This window comes from Megalops cyprinoides, chromosome 18 (genome assembly GCF_013368585.1).
Source record: "Megalops cyprinoides isolate fMegCyp1 chromosome 18, fMegCyp1.pri, whole genome shotgun sequence".
Lineage (NCBI taxonomy): Eukaryota > Metazoa > Chordata > Actinopteri > Elopiformes > Megalopidae > Megalops > Megalops cyprinoides.
In genome coordinates this window covers 24,390,044-24,402,945 of record NC_050600.1, presented here as the reverse complement: position 1 = coordinate 24,402,945, position 12,902 = coordinate 24,390,044, and the positions used below count along the sequence as shown (strand labels likewise).

General features: G+C 40.5%; 1 protein-coding gene and 1 long non-coding RNA gene across 2 annotated transcripts; both read left to right on the top strand.

Moving 5' to 3' along the window:
• Positions 1-145: 145 nt before the first annotated feature.
• LOC118793011 lies at positions 146-1,894 on the top strand. The gene is made up of 4 exons (XR_005005647.1): positions 146-194; positions 789-876; positions 1,480-1,602; positions 1,801-1,894. It is a non-coding gene; the product is annotated as an uncharacterized LOC118793011 (long non-coding RNA).
• Positions 1,895-3,912: 2,018 nt separating this feature from the next.
• On the top strand, positions 3,913-12,443 carry LOC118793009 (protein NLRC3-like). Its single transcript, XM_036550933.1, has 9 exons — positions 3,913-3,989; positions 4,630-4,870; positions 5,110-6,940; positions 7,719-7,976; positions 8,527-8,700; positions 8,965-9,138; positions 10,481-10,654; positions 10,780-10,826; positions 11,090-12,443. Exons 2-9 carry the CDS (start codon positions 4,762-4,764, stop codon positions 11,623-11,625), a joined length of 3,303 nt encoding a protein of 1,100 aa, XP_036406826.1. The 5' UTR covers positions 3,913-3,989; positions 4,630-4,761; the 3' UTR covers positions 11,626-12,443.
• Positions 12,444-12,902: the final 459 nt, after the last annotated feature.

The following is a 12,902-nucleotide window of genomic DNA, read 5'->3' as shown; positions in this document are numbered from 1 at the left end:
CCTACCTGGACCCATCAGTCCGTTTAATTTTACTTATATGTGTAAAACAATTACTCCGACTACGACGAAAAATTATGTTAAGTAGGACCACGTGACTTAAGCAGGTTATAGCAGGTAATCCAGGTGAGCCAAGATACTTGTCTCGAAAAATGGCTGGCAGGTGTTGCGTCGAGGAGTTCACTCTCCCGTACTAGGTAAGGACTGTTTTCACTTCAAGTCAAGAAAAAAAAAAAACACGTAAATTTCCAAAGCAATCAGAAATACGATGATGACGGGTATGTTTTGACAAAAAATAGCATTAAAGTGGAAAGGGAAAATAAGCAATGCGTCACACATTTAGGTGAAGAAAGTGAAACTAAAATTACAGGATATAAGTAGAAACGTTCAAAAATTAAGCAATACGGATTGTGTTTGTGTAGGAGTGTAGCATGTAGAGTGTGTAGTGTAGAGGCTAATTGTCGAAAGTGTAATGGTGGGAATAGGGACCCAAAAGCATAGTCTCAAATAGATATTTGTTATGCATTATAATGAATGCCAACAAAAATCCTGCGTCATTTAATAATGGCAGTTAAGGTCCAGAACACAGCGCACACATACTTTATGAATACATAAAAAAATATTTATTCTTGCTTGAGATGGGTGATATATTTGGAAGTAAAACCCCTGCCAAAATAGGTTGTCTTTTTGTTATCTCTGAAGCATTTTACCCATTCTCGCACTAGTCCATAACGGATAATTCAACGGACATTTTCAAACGAAATTCAACTGAATGCAGGTGTACATTTCAGGTTATTAAGGTGATGTCACAAGTGATCCAGTCTGTGGGGACCAACGCATTCGGCTGAGGAGATCCGGACTCTTATTACGGAAATTCCGGTACGAGTGTCTTCAGTGGCAGGGACAGAATTAAAAATGATAATTGTATGTATGTATGATTTAATACAGCGAATCTTTGTCGAGTTTAGGACATATCGTTAATGGAGGATTGCATGTACTGTTCAGTGAGTTCTGAGAATGTGACTGAACGTGTGTATAATGTTCTGGTTTTTAATTATTTAGTATACATTATATGGCTCAGATTTAATTTCACACGAGTTATTAATGTGCAGCGAAATTCAGGTCCAAGGCAGCAATCCTCTGGCTGAGGAAGGGACCGGGATTTGTGACTAATAATTTAAAATTTTCAGATCTAGTTATGACTCACACAGATTAAGCATATATTTAGTAAATCAATAGATCTACATGCATTTGTGCGTCGTGTGCCCGTGGTGTGTGTGAGTTGGTGTTGTATGCATGTCGTAGCACATATTTGCGTGTCAGTTTACATGTGATGTGAATAATTCTGTGCGTGTGGCATGAGTGTGTGAGATGTTTGTAAGACTTTCTGTGCTGTGTGTGTCAGTCATTCCGTGAAGCTTGCAGTAGGTATACCAGTTTGCTTATGTTGTTTGCGACTGTCTGTGGTGTGTGTGTTTACAGGTCAGCTGACCTCAACCAGAAACTGAACTGGACTCCTTTATCTGAGACAGAGGGCGCTGTTTCTGAAATGAGTGACTCTGAGCCTGAGGCTGACACTGGAACCCCCAGCAATAATAATGAGGGGTAATAAATCTATTAAACAAATAGATCTATTAAACTGTGCTTTAACTGTATGACCCCTCATTAAATAGTCTCTGTCCTGTCTAAAGGAGCCTGGAAAAACATAGTATTTAATAAAACATGAAAAGGAATGTCAGCATTTAAAACTGCAGTAAGTAGGTGAGACTAAATGGAAGGTCCTTGTCCGTGTTCTTTTCACAGTGTCCAGCTGGAAAGAGCAATGTCACCTCTTCCCAGCTGCCTCTCAATGAAGAGTGACAGCTCAATGTATCACCCCATGAACTTCAAAGGAGAATTCACATGTGATCCAAGGTACAGTAAAGGGTCTATGCCTCCTCTAAAGTTAGCCTGAGGTACAGGTGCAGTGGCCTTGTGGGTAGACCACCCATTCTTACATGGGTCAGCTTATATTCAGATACAGTCATAAGAGTAACTGGTACCCACTGTTACTTTGGTTGTCAGTGACTATGATGGAGATGAACTGGTCTGGTAACTTTGCAATAGACAGCATTATGCCTATACCAGCTTACAATTTACCAGTGTTTTACAGTGAATCGGTGACTGTATTGGCTTTGGTCTTCACTACTCCAGGGGTCCCAGTAGGGGTGTAACGATATACTCAGCTCACGGTTCAGATCGATACATGACACTTGGTTCACAGTTTGATATTGTCATTATAGTTTGAACAAAATTGGAATGGAAACAAATTATGACTGTGCAAGATTCTTTGTTTATTCCTGAGGCAAAAATGTGCAAAACAACCTTTTTAAACAATTGAAATTGTCTTGTTAAAATTGTGAACAAATTGTATTGTTTTAAGTGCAAATTATGGATGCTCTTAACATTTATATTTCTAAAACAATGACAAAACTGATGGTTTAAAAGTGGAAACCCATATTCAGGCTGCTTTCCAGAACAAGCCATGAAGTATGACTAAACAACATAGAACACATTAATGTAATTAAAATAGACGAGTGCACTTTGGAAGTATTATGTAGTAATTAGTAGCATATTTTGAAGAAACAGATTGCACCTGATGTCATAAACTATTTTTCACATCCATGATGTCTATCGTAGGATTTTTGCATCACAATGTATTGTTTCATGATAATTTGTTACACCCCTACACCCCAGACTCCAATACCAATCCAAATGAATTATCCAATGGATTTGGCACTTTGTCTGAAGAAGTAGTTTTAATGATAAATTGGGCTCCTCAAGTATCTTTTCCTGTCTGATCTGAGACCTGGAACTAATGTTTGCAATTCTTTAAACTTCCACATGAGTGGGTGTGTATTCTTTACATTGTGATGGCCAGAGTTTGAATGTAACATTACAAGGCAGACAATGCTTTGCGCATTTTTACCATGACCCATAGACATGAGTTCCCACTTATTGTTATATACCTCTCCATCCTGTTGGCCTATTTAACTGGTTAATGAAACCCCCAACCCATCCCTCAACGCAGTGAATGTTACCTCAACACCTCTTTTATCACATTATACTTGAACTTAGTGACCCTTCATTATCTCTGTCCTGACCAAAGAAGGCTGGTATATTTATCAAATGCGATCTGGATATTTTAAATTAGAATGAGGGTAAATAAAACATGAAGGGAAAAGGAATTTCAAAATTTAAGGCTGCAGTAAGTGGATGAGGTTAAATGGAAGGTCATTCTCCATGTTCTTTTCACAGCATCCAGCTGACGAGAGCAGGGTCACCTGTACCCAGCTGCCTCTCAATGAAAAGTGACAACTCCATGTATCATCCCATAAATTTAGAAAGAGACTCCACATATGATTCAAGGTAATGTAACACAGCTATAGGTCCTCGGCAGTTAGCCTGAGGTACAGGTGCAGTGGTCTTGTGGGAGTACACTGACTTGCATTCAGACACAGTCATAGTAATGAGCAAATGGTACCCTCTCCCACTTTGGTTGCCATTCAGTAATATGGACATTAGCTGGTTTGATAACTTTGTAAAAGACAAAATATGAAAGTTGACAACACATTAATCTGTCCATAGCACCTGATAATTTGTGTGTAATCAGTAATAAATCTGCCACTGAGTTGAGTTTGGTCTAATGTCTAATGTAGCGTTCCGTACTCAGTATGTGTATATAAATTGAGTAAATTTGTTGAGAATTGCAGCTACAGTAGGAGGATATTGGAAGCTCTGTTTCCATATACTGTGAGTTATAGCTGCAGTAAGGGTATGAGGTTAACTGTAAACTCTGTCTCCATGTGCGGTCAGTTAGAGCTGCAGAAGGAAGATGAGGTTTACTGTAAGGTCCTTCTCTGTGTTCTCTTCACAGGCTCCAGGGGTCAGCAGAGTCTTGCTCTCTGTTAGAAAAGAGAGAGCAGTCTTTGGATTTAACCCTGCTAAAGAAGGTATAACATCTGCAACACATTATATAATCATTGCTTCCCTTCAGTCTTCCTTTTAGAAAACATTTTCACTGAAGAGAATCTATCCCTGTCCAATTGTACATACATTTTTTAAATGCCATGTCTTTCCTACTTGCGATATATTCCATAAGCCTTCTGTGGTGAGGATTTTTTTTTTTTCCTGAGAGATGTGCAATGTGAAGAATATTGGATTGTGCCTCTCTGCTGAATGTATTCTGTCAACTGCCCAACATTTTAACATTATAATATGAATATAATATCAACTTTGCACAATATTGCCACCTTTCACCAGTTAGCATTGGTGGAGGCGGTTCTTCTGCATTTTTCAGCATTTTTAAAAATATATATTTTGGAGTAAAACTATGCATTATGTTCAAGGCCTATATAAGCTGTGTAAAATAATGTACTTTAAAAATTTAAGATGTATGACAAAACTCAGAAGAGAACCACAGACCAATAAACAGGCTGATCACATGTAGGAGAGCAGCTCTCCCCTCCTACTAGGACCTGAGAGAGAATCACAGCTCAGCCTCTCACTCTGACCCCCCACTGTGTGATAGAGGTGCAGGGGAAGTTCTGAACCTTTTCTGATACAGCACACCTGGTCATGTGTTTGTTTCAGTCACTCCAATGCACTCTGGGGAAGCTGGAGAAGAGCAAGCTGAAACAGTTTAAGAGTAATCTAAGTCAGAATTACCCAGAATACTTTCAGAGTAGCCTGGAGCACCTTGAGGTCCCGGATGTTGTTGAGAGGATGCTGAAGAGTTGTGGCAGAGATAGATCTCTGAAGATTACACTACATATACTGAGGAACATGAATGAGAAGGACTTGACTGAATCACTTGAGAGTGATGACTGGAAGAGTAAGAACCGTTTCTCATTGACTGTTTCTGTCAGAATACTGATGCTGAAATGACCATACAAAAATGTTCAAAAAAACTAAAAATGTGGGTTTTTTTAGTGTATACACTTTTGAAATTATATAGAATGTTTGCGATTGATTTGCCATTTTTACTTACAGAATGCATTTGGGTAAATGTTTTCAAACACAGAAAGTCATCTTATTTTTGACATCTATGTATTGCATATTTCCTCTCCTCAGATACCTCCATAATAAGAGACCAACAGAAACTGAAAAGTTCTCTGAACAAGAAGCATGAAAGCATATGTCTAGGTTTAGCAAAACAGGGACACACAGTCCTCCTCAGTGATACCTATACAGAACTCTACATCACCGAAGGGGGAGGTGGGTGGGTCAGCAATGAGCATGAGGTGAGACAGATTGAGGCAGCGTACAAGAGACAGACCATACATGAAACTCCCATTCTCTGCAACGATATCTTTAAACCTTTACCTGGTCAAGGAAAGAAGATCAGAACAGTACTGACAAAAGGCATCGCTGGCATTGGAAAAACTGTCTGTGTCCAGAAGTTCATTCTTGACTGGGCAGAAGGAAAAGCCAATCAGGATGTTCATTTTATCTTCCCCCTTCCTTTTCGAGATCTGAATTTGAAGAGGGAGAAGGAATTCAGTCTAATGCAACTTCTCCAGCATTATCTTCCAGAAGTAAAACAGATTAGTAATGTTCAACATGATGATGTCAAAGTTGTGCTCATCTTTGATGGTCTGGATGAGTGTCGACTTCCTCTAGATTTTCAGAACAATCAGATCCTCTGTGATGCAACAAAATCAACATCAGTGGATGTGCTACTGACAAACCTCATCAAGGGGAATCTGCTTCCCTCAGCGCTCATCTGGATCACCTCACGACCAACATCAGCCAATCAGATCCCTCCTGAGTGTATCCATCAGGTGACAGAGATACGAGGGTTCAATGATGCACGAAAGGAGGAGTACTTCATGAAGAGATTTGCAGATCAGAACCTGGCCAGCAGAATTATCTCACACATCAAGTCATCCAGGAGTCTGTACATCATGTGTCACATACCAGTCTTCTGTTGGATTTCCGCTGCTGTCCTGGAGAGAATACTGAGTGAATCAGACAGTGGAGAAATCCCCAAAACTCTGACTGAAATGTACACATACTTCCTTCTCCTCCAGACTAATGTGAAGAATCAGAAGTATCATGATACCAATGAGACAAACCCAAAGAAGATTCCAGAGTCAGATGCAGAAATGATCCTGAAACTGGGGAAGCTGGCTTTTCAACAGCTGAAAAAGGGCAATCTGATATTCTATGAGGAGGACTTGAGGGATGCTGGCATTGATGTCAGTGAGGCCTCAGTGTACTCTGGGATTTGCACAGAAATCTTCAAGGAAGAGTATGGGTATTATCAGGAGAAGGTCTACTGCTTTGTGCATCTAACCATTCAGGAGTATCTGGCTGCCTTGTTTGTTCTTCATTCATCTGTATACGAGAACAGAAATGCACTCCGCGCAGAGAAAGCAAGAACTCAGGGTCAGAGAATTCAGTTGTCAGAGGTACACAGAAGTGCAGTGGATCAGGCCTTAGAGAGTAAGAATGGACACCTGGACCTTTTCCTCCGATTCCTTCTTGGCCTTTCAGTGGACTCCAATCAGACCCTCCTAGGAGGAATACTGACACAGACAGGAGGTATATCACATGTACCAGACCCACTGACACAGACAGAATGCAGATCACATGACATTGAGGAAACGGTGAAGTACATTAAGGGGAAGATCAGAGAGGAATCTTCAGCAGAGAGGACCATCAATCTGTTCCACTGTCTGAATGAAATGAATGACAGCTCTCTGGTGGAGGAAATCCAGACTCCCCTAAAATCAGGAACACTTTCTGGCAAAAGGCTGGAACCACACCAATGTTCAGCCCTGGCCTTTGTGTATCTGGTGTCAGAGGAGGTCCTGGATGTGTTTGACTTGAAGGTGTACAACACATCACCCGCTGGTCAGCAGAGATTGTTGCCGGTAGTCCAGTACTGCAGGAAGGCCATGTAAGTATTGCTAGTTTATTAACGAATTAATAACATTAACTGGATTCAATTTAATTATATTTAACAGAAATATAATTTCACAAAATCCACATTTCACTGAAACAATAAATAAAAAAAAAACTTAAATACAAAAACATCTAATCGCAAATAATTAAACACCATGATGTTCCACAGCTATTTATTTTCTGCCCTTACGTACAAAATGTACTCATATATCAAAAATACTTCTACAAATGGTTAATGGACATTATTCATTTTACAACTACACAGTCAACCAGTAATGTCAAAGTTGAGCTCCTGTGATCTTTCTGTGGGTTAAACCTGAAAATGTATATGCTTGCTTTTTGGATTACTGGTTAACAATGTTTGTGCTAAATGGCTGAGGTTTTGGATTTTGTTTAAATTTTCTACATGCTGTAGTGAAAAATCAGTGCAGTATTTGTCTTCTACATTTGCATTTTATGCACATTCTGTGCTTACCTTTGCTAGACAGAAATTGTATACATGAAAATAAAATACATTTAATGATGCGGACACAGAGAAAATGAATTGTTCTGTCTGCAACAAATAGTTAAGAAAAGATGTCTGTTTCTGTGCCTTTTCTAGAGCTGTGAGGTTTCAAATCAATTGATCATTTGACTCATTTGAAGAGTTTGGTACAGACATCTTCCTTAAAGCATTGTGGACCATATCAACAGTGTCACTGTTCATCACTAACAACTATCATTACAATACATAAACGTTTTTACATTAACTGTCACTGCACTCTTCTTTGCAGACTGGACTGTTGTAACCTTACAGAGAAGTCATGTGACATTGTGGCCTCAGCTCTGCAGTCAGTCCCCTCACACCTGATAGAGCTGGACCTCAGCTGCAATAACCTGGGAGATTCACGACTGAAGCTGCTCTCTGCTGGGCTCATGAGTCCAAAGTGTAAACTACAAAGATTGGACCTTGGCTGCAATAGCTTTGGTGATTCAGGAGTGAAATTGCTCTGTTCTGGGCTGAGTCCGGACTGTAAACTACAGAGACTGGGGTGAGTAGTGCTTAGTTTTAGAAAATATTTTCAGTTTACAGAAATGCCATGGTATTCACACATGCATACTACTTCTTCTCTTTAAGCCAGCAGACTTCCAAAACTACATATAGCTTTCAAATAGATACCAAAACACTACACAATAATTTGTGATATGACCTTACACAGACTGGACAAGCATTATTTCAAAGCTAACCTAATGAGTGTTTGCTATATTCTTTTGTGTACCTTGGCCCTGTGTGTCTACATCTTACCATCTGAAGACAACAAGCTGTGTCAGTCTTGATGTTACAGTATATCTCTATAAGCATACAGTGAGGTGTAGAGTCAGGGAAATGCTTACAATAATAAAAGCATGAATGGTGTATTCAAATTATTGCTGTCAATACAAAGAATGCAACAGGACGAAGATTTCATTACATTGATTACATAACCAATCAATAACTTGGCGTACCTATTATACAACCATCCCAGGTGATGAATATGACTGTCCACAGCAGTGCAGTGAAATCTTACATCTTAAATCTTAAAAAACTCTTTCTCTTTGCAGGCTGTCAAACTGTCAAATCAAAGAAAGAGGCTGTGTTTCCCTGGCTTCGGTGCTGTGTTCAAACCCCTCATACCTGACAGAGCTGGATCTGAGCTACAATCACCTTGGGCAATCTGGAGCTACAGCTCTCTGTGCTGGACTGAAGGACCCCAGCTGTAAAGTGGAGACACTACTGTAAGCACAGAGTGGGAGTTCATGTATAAATCTCAGTAAACGTCTCTCACCTAGCATTCCATCATTGTCCACTGAAGTCCCAGTCCTCTCATCTCACTCCTCAATCACAGAGAAGTGAAACAGAACTCTCCACAAAACGTTTTCTCAACGGAGACTGACCACACACAAGTAACCCTGATGTACACAGAGAAAACTCACGGTTTGTATGTGTATATAATGTAAATAATGTATTTCTATAAGAGCCACATCTCCTTCTCTCCACAGCTTGAGGCAGAGTAATCTCACAGAGAGCTGCTGTATGGACCTAGCCTCAGTGCTGCGTTCACCCCACTCAGAGCTGAGAGATCTGGAGTTGAGGGACAATAACCTGCAGGATTCAGGAGTGAGAGCTCTCTCTGCTGGGCTGGAGGACCCACACTGTAAACTGCAGAAACTAGGGTGAGGAACAATGTATTGGTGATGTACTTTAATACAGTAAGGAAGATGTGGGAGAGTCACAAACAAAGTATTGGAGAAGACAAACCCCCTTATTCCCTAAAGGATCAAATGTCAAAAACATGGAACAGGAACAATGTATTCCAGTGATAGTATAATATAATTTCTGATAACTAGTGACCTACAGGGCTACCAAACCACATTTCAGTTGTTATCCTCCCGAAGTCCTTGTACGCATGACAATCTCAGCAATCCACACAGGCATGTTCATAATTAACAACAATACGATATACAATAACAATAGACTGGCAATCAAAATCACAAAAATACAACAATAAAAAAAAGTCTGATGTGAACCAGGGATCATCTGTCAAAAATGTAGGGGACAGGAAACACCTTGAAAAATATACACCTTGAAAAAAAAAATACATTTGCATTTTTAATACAAGCATCTAATTAACAGCCACCAATGTCACAAGCCGGTCAGCTTCACAAGTCACATCGGCTGAAGACTGCTGAGTTGCATGAAATCAGAGAACTGATCAAAACACCATTGTGGATGATACATCTAAACTCTGTGAATTAGTACTCAGTAACAGATGGCTTCATGAAATGTTTAAAAATGTGACTGGATTTGTGTCAGACAATGGGAACCACATGTTCTAGGCTGACATCCTTTAAGGCTTGTTGCCAGAATGTGGCTGGAATTCATGAAACTTAAAATAAGCTTGAGGAGTTGGCAAATAAGTATTAAACACAGGCAGAGCAGTTAACATTTAGATCCCAACTCTTAGGAATACTCTTTTTGTATTCCAGCAATATATACACCTAGAAGTGATTTATAAATACATCTAGAGGTGTATTTATAATAAATTTTTTGAACATATTGGTTGAATAAAACCCAGAATGACACTATATGTCCTATATATCCTACTTTTGTCCATACATATACGCTATATGGACAAAAGTATTCGGACGCCTGACCATTACACCAACAGGGTCTGTAATGACATTGTATTCAAATACATATACTTTAATATGGAGTTGGTCCCCCTTTTGTAGCTATAACAGCTTCCACTCTTCTTGGAAGGCTTTCCACAAGATTTTGGAGTGTTTCTGTGAGAATTTGCGCCCACTCATTCTGTAGAGCATTTATGAGGTTATGAGGTTCACGAGAGATAAGGGGCCCAGCCCAAACCCTGAAAAACAGGTGTGGCCAAATACTTTTGTCCATATATACTATACACAGTTACTATAAAGTCTATAATAGTCAGGCATGGGTCCAATCCTTCCAGATTGTCCATATCTGGGAGACTGAGGAACTCTTATATCCGTCCCTCTGCAGGCTGTCAGGCTGTCAAGTCACAGAGAAAGGCTGTGCTTCTCTGGCTTCTGCTCTGCATTCAAACCCCTCCCACCTGAGAGAGCTGGATCTGAGCTACAATCACCCAGGAGACTCAGGAGTGAGAGCGCTCTCTGCAGTACTGGAGGACCCCAGCTGTAAACTGGAGACACTGCAGTAAGTACAGAGAACAGCACAGGTTTGACAGGGAGGGGGACACTCCCATTGTCACGGGGATTTGAATTTCTACATTAGAAAGGCCGTGCATCACTCATTCACTGTCTGTTCTTCTGTTCCTACAGTGTGGACCATGGAGGAGAGAGCAGGAACAAACCAGGACTGCAGAAATGTAAGTCTGAAATGAATACTGCATTCACCCAACTCTTGACAGAAGGAAGCCATGTCAGATATGGAGAGAGTGAGGTGAATAGAGAGGGGGAAAGATGTTACTCCATTTCTTCTCCTCTATCTCCTTTATACTTCACACTTCATTCTCACCAACCTTTCTTTTCCAGTTAAATTTCTTACTTCTCTACCCCTGTCTCCTTCACACATATACTGCTCCATTTACAAATTAGTAATTAAACTAATTAACCTGCCACTTGTCTGCAGATGCCTGTCAGCTCACATTGGACCCCAACACAGCACACAGGAATCTATCTCTGTCTGAGGGTCACAGGAGGGTGACATGGGAGATGGAAGACCAGTCATGTTCTGATCACCCAGAGAGATTTGACCAGAAGCCCCAAGTGCTGTGCAGAGAGGGTCTGTCAGGACGCAATTACTGGGAGGTTGAGTGGAAAGGGGGTGGACTAGAAATAGGAATGGCATATAAAGAAATCAGCAGGAAAGGACAGAGTGATGACTGTGAACTTGGACATAATAAGAAGTCCTGGAGTCTGTCCTACAATAAAGGCCTTTACACTGTTTGTCACAATAGGAAGAGCACAGACATAAAACCCTTCACCCTTCCCTCTAACAAAGTGGGAGTCTATCTGGACTGGCCAGCTGGCACTCTGTCCTTCTACAGCATCTCCTCTGACACAGTGACCCTCCTGTACACGTTCCACGCCAAGTTCACTGAGCCCCTCTATCCGGGGTTTTATGTTTGGGCTCAGTCCTCAGTGTCCCTGTGCCAGGTAGAGTAGAGGTATTTATAGATGCACTCATGTCTCCACAAGGAACATACTTGTATCAACCACACACACACACAAATATACCCACAAGCACACAAAGAGATTCTCACACAAACATATAAATATGTAGACACGTATGTACCCTATATGTACGGATTCATAATTAGCCACTCGTACACAAAATTCGATTTATAAATCTTGCTGTATGATTTTGCTAATATTTCACTACTTTTAGCCGATTACAAATGTTTGTCATTCTCAAGCCCATTCTTAGGCCCTGCTGAAAGAGTGCTAAAATCTGGTGCAGTTACCTAATACAGGGTGCCATGTTCTACATTATTATTTTGAGACCAGACAAACAGGAAAAAATGAGAGCTGTTTTATAGGGTTTGTATGACAGCAGTGTGATTGTTAGCTTTGGGGTGTGGATTTGTGCAATTGCTTTGTTCAGCGCAATACTGAACGCAATACCACAGGGTGAAAGGTATTTTTAATGCATACTGTGACGGAGCGACATTCTTACCGTCACTAAAAATAGCGCTTATGGGTGCGATAGATATTAATGCGAGTGCTACTTTTAAATAATGGACTATTTACTTTTTACTTTCGCTTTCTAATGAATGTTTGGTATCGGCAATGTTGCGAAAATATTGTCTGGGTCGTTTGTAAATGTGCCGCGGTATGGACTGTTTAAAATAACGCGGAAACAACTGGAGAGAGTGAGATAAATCTTTTAATGGACATTACGAGTTGAGTGGAGGAGATCACGGGTGTAATGGCATGATGCGCGCTGTGCCATCAGCCCAGGTCTTCACACACAATGAGGACGGTTCCAACACTTCTCTGGGCCTCTGAGGTGAGATGTTACCTGTATCATGTAGCTATATCCAGTCTGCCTGTAATAGCTTCCCTGCATTTAAATGTTATTTGTAGTCTGTTTTGTTTCGTCTTGTCTGTCCACCTGCCGGCAGCTTAAAATAAATAAATAAACTATTTTTGCACTGGGAACATCTTGTTGTGGTGACTACCTCTGCCGCTCAACACACTACCCTCACACATACACAGATCACAAAGTGTAACCAATGGTGTAACGAAACTACAACACCCAACAGGGGGTGATTATAGGCAACATAATCGGGTTTCCGCTAGGATTTTTCATGCCGGTCCGGTGTCTGTAAAGAACTTATTTTACCGGACAAATTTGAAACTTACCGGTCACGTTTCAATAACAGTCTATGTTACAAACGCAAACATAATGTACACCTTGGATGACGAAAGAATGGCAACGA

Excerpts from the sequence above, each read along its gene's own strand:
- LOC118793009 (XM_036550933.1), top strand. The coding sequence starts at position 4,762 with ATGCTGAAGAGTTGTGGCAGAGATAGATCTCTGAAGATTACACTACAT. Across the intron at positions 7,977-8,526 it reads TGTAAACTACAGAGACTGGG|GCTGTCAAACTGTCAAATCA; the intron begins GTGAGTAGTGCT and ends TTCTCTTTGCAG. Across the intron at positions 9,139-10,480 it reads TGTAAACTGCAGAAACTAGG|GCTGTCAGGCTGTCAAGTCA; the intron begins GTGAGGAACAAT and ends GTCCCTCTGCAG.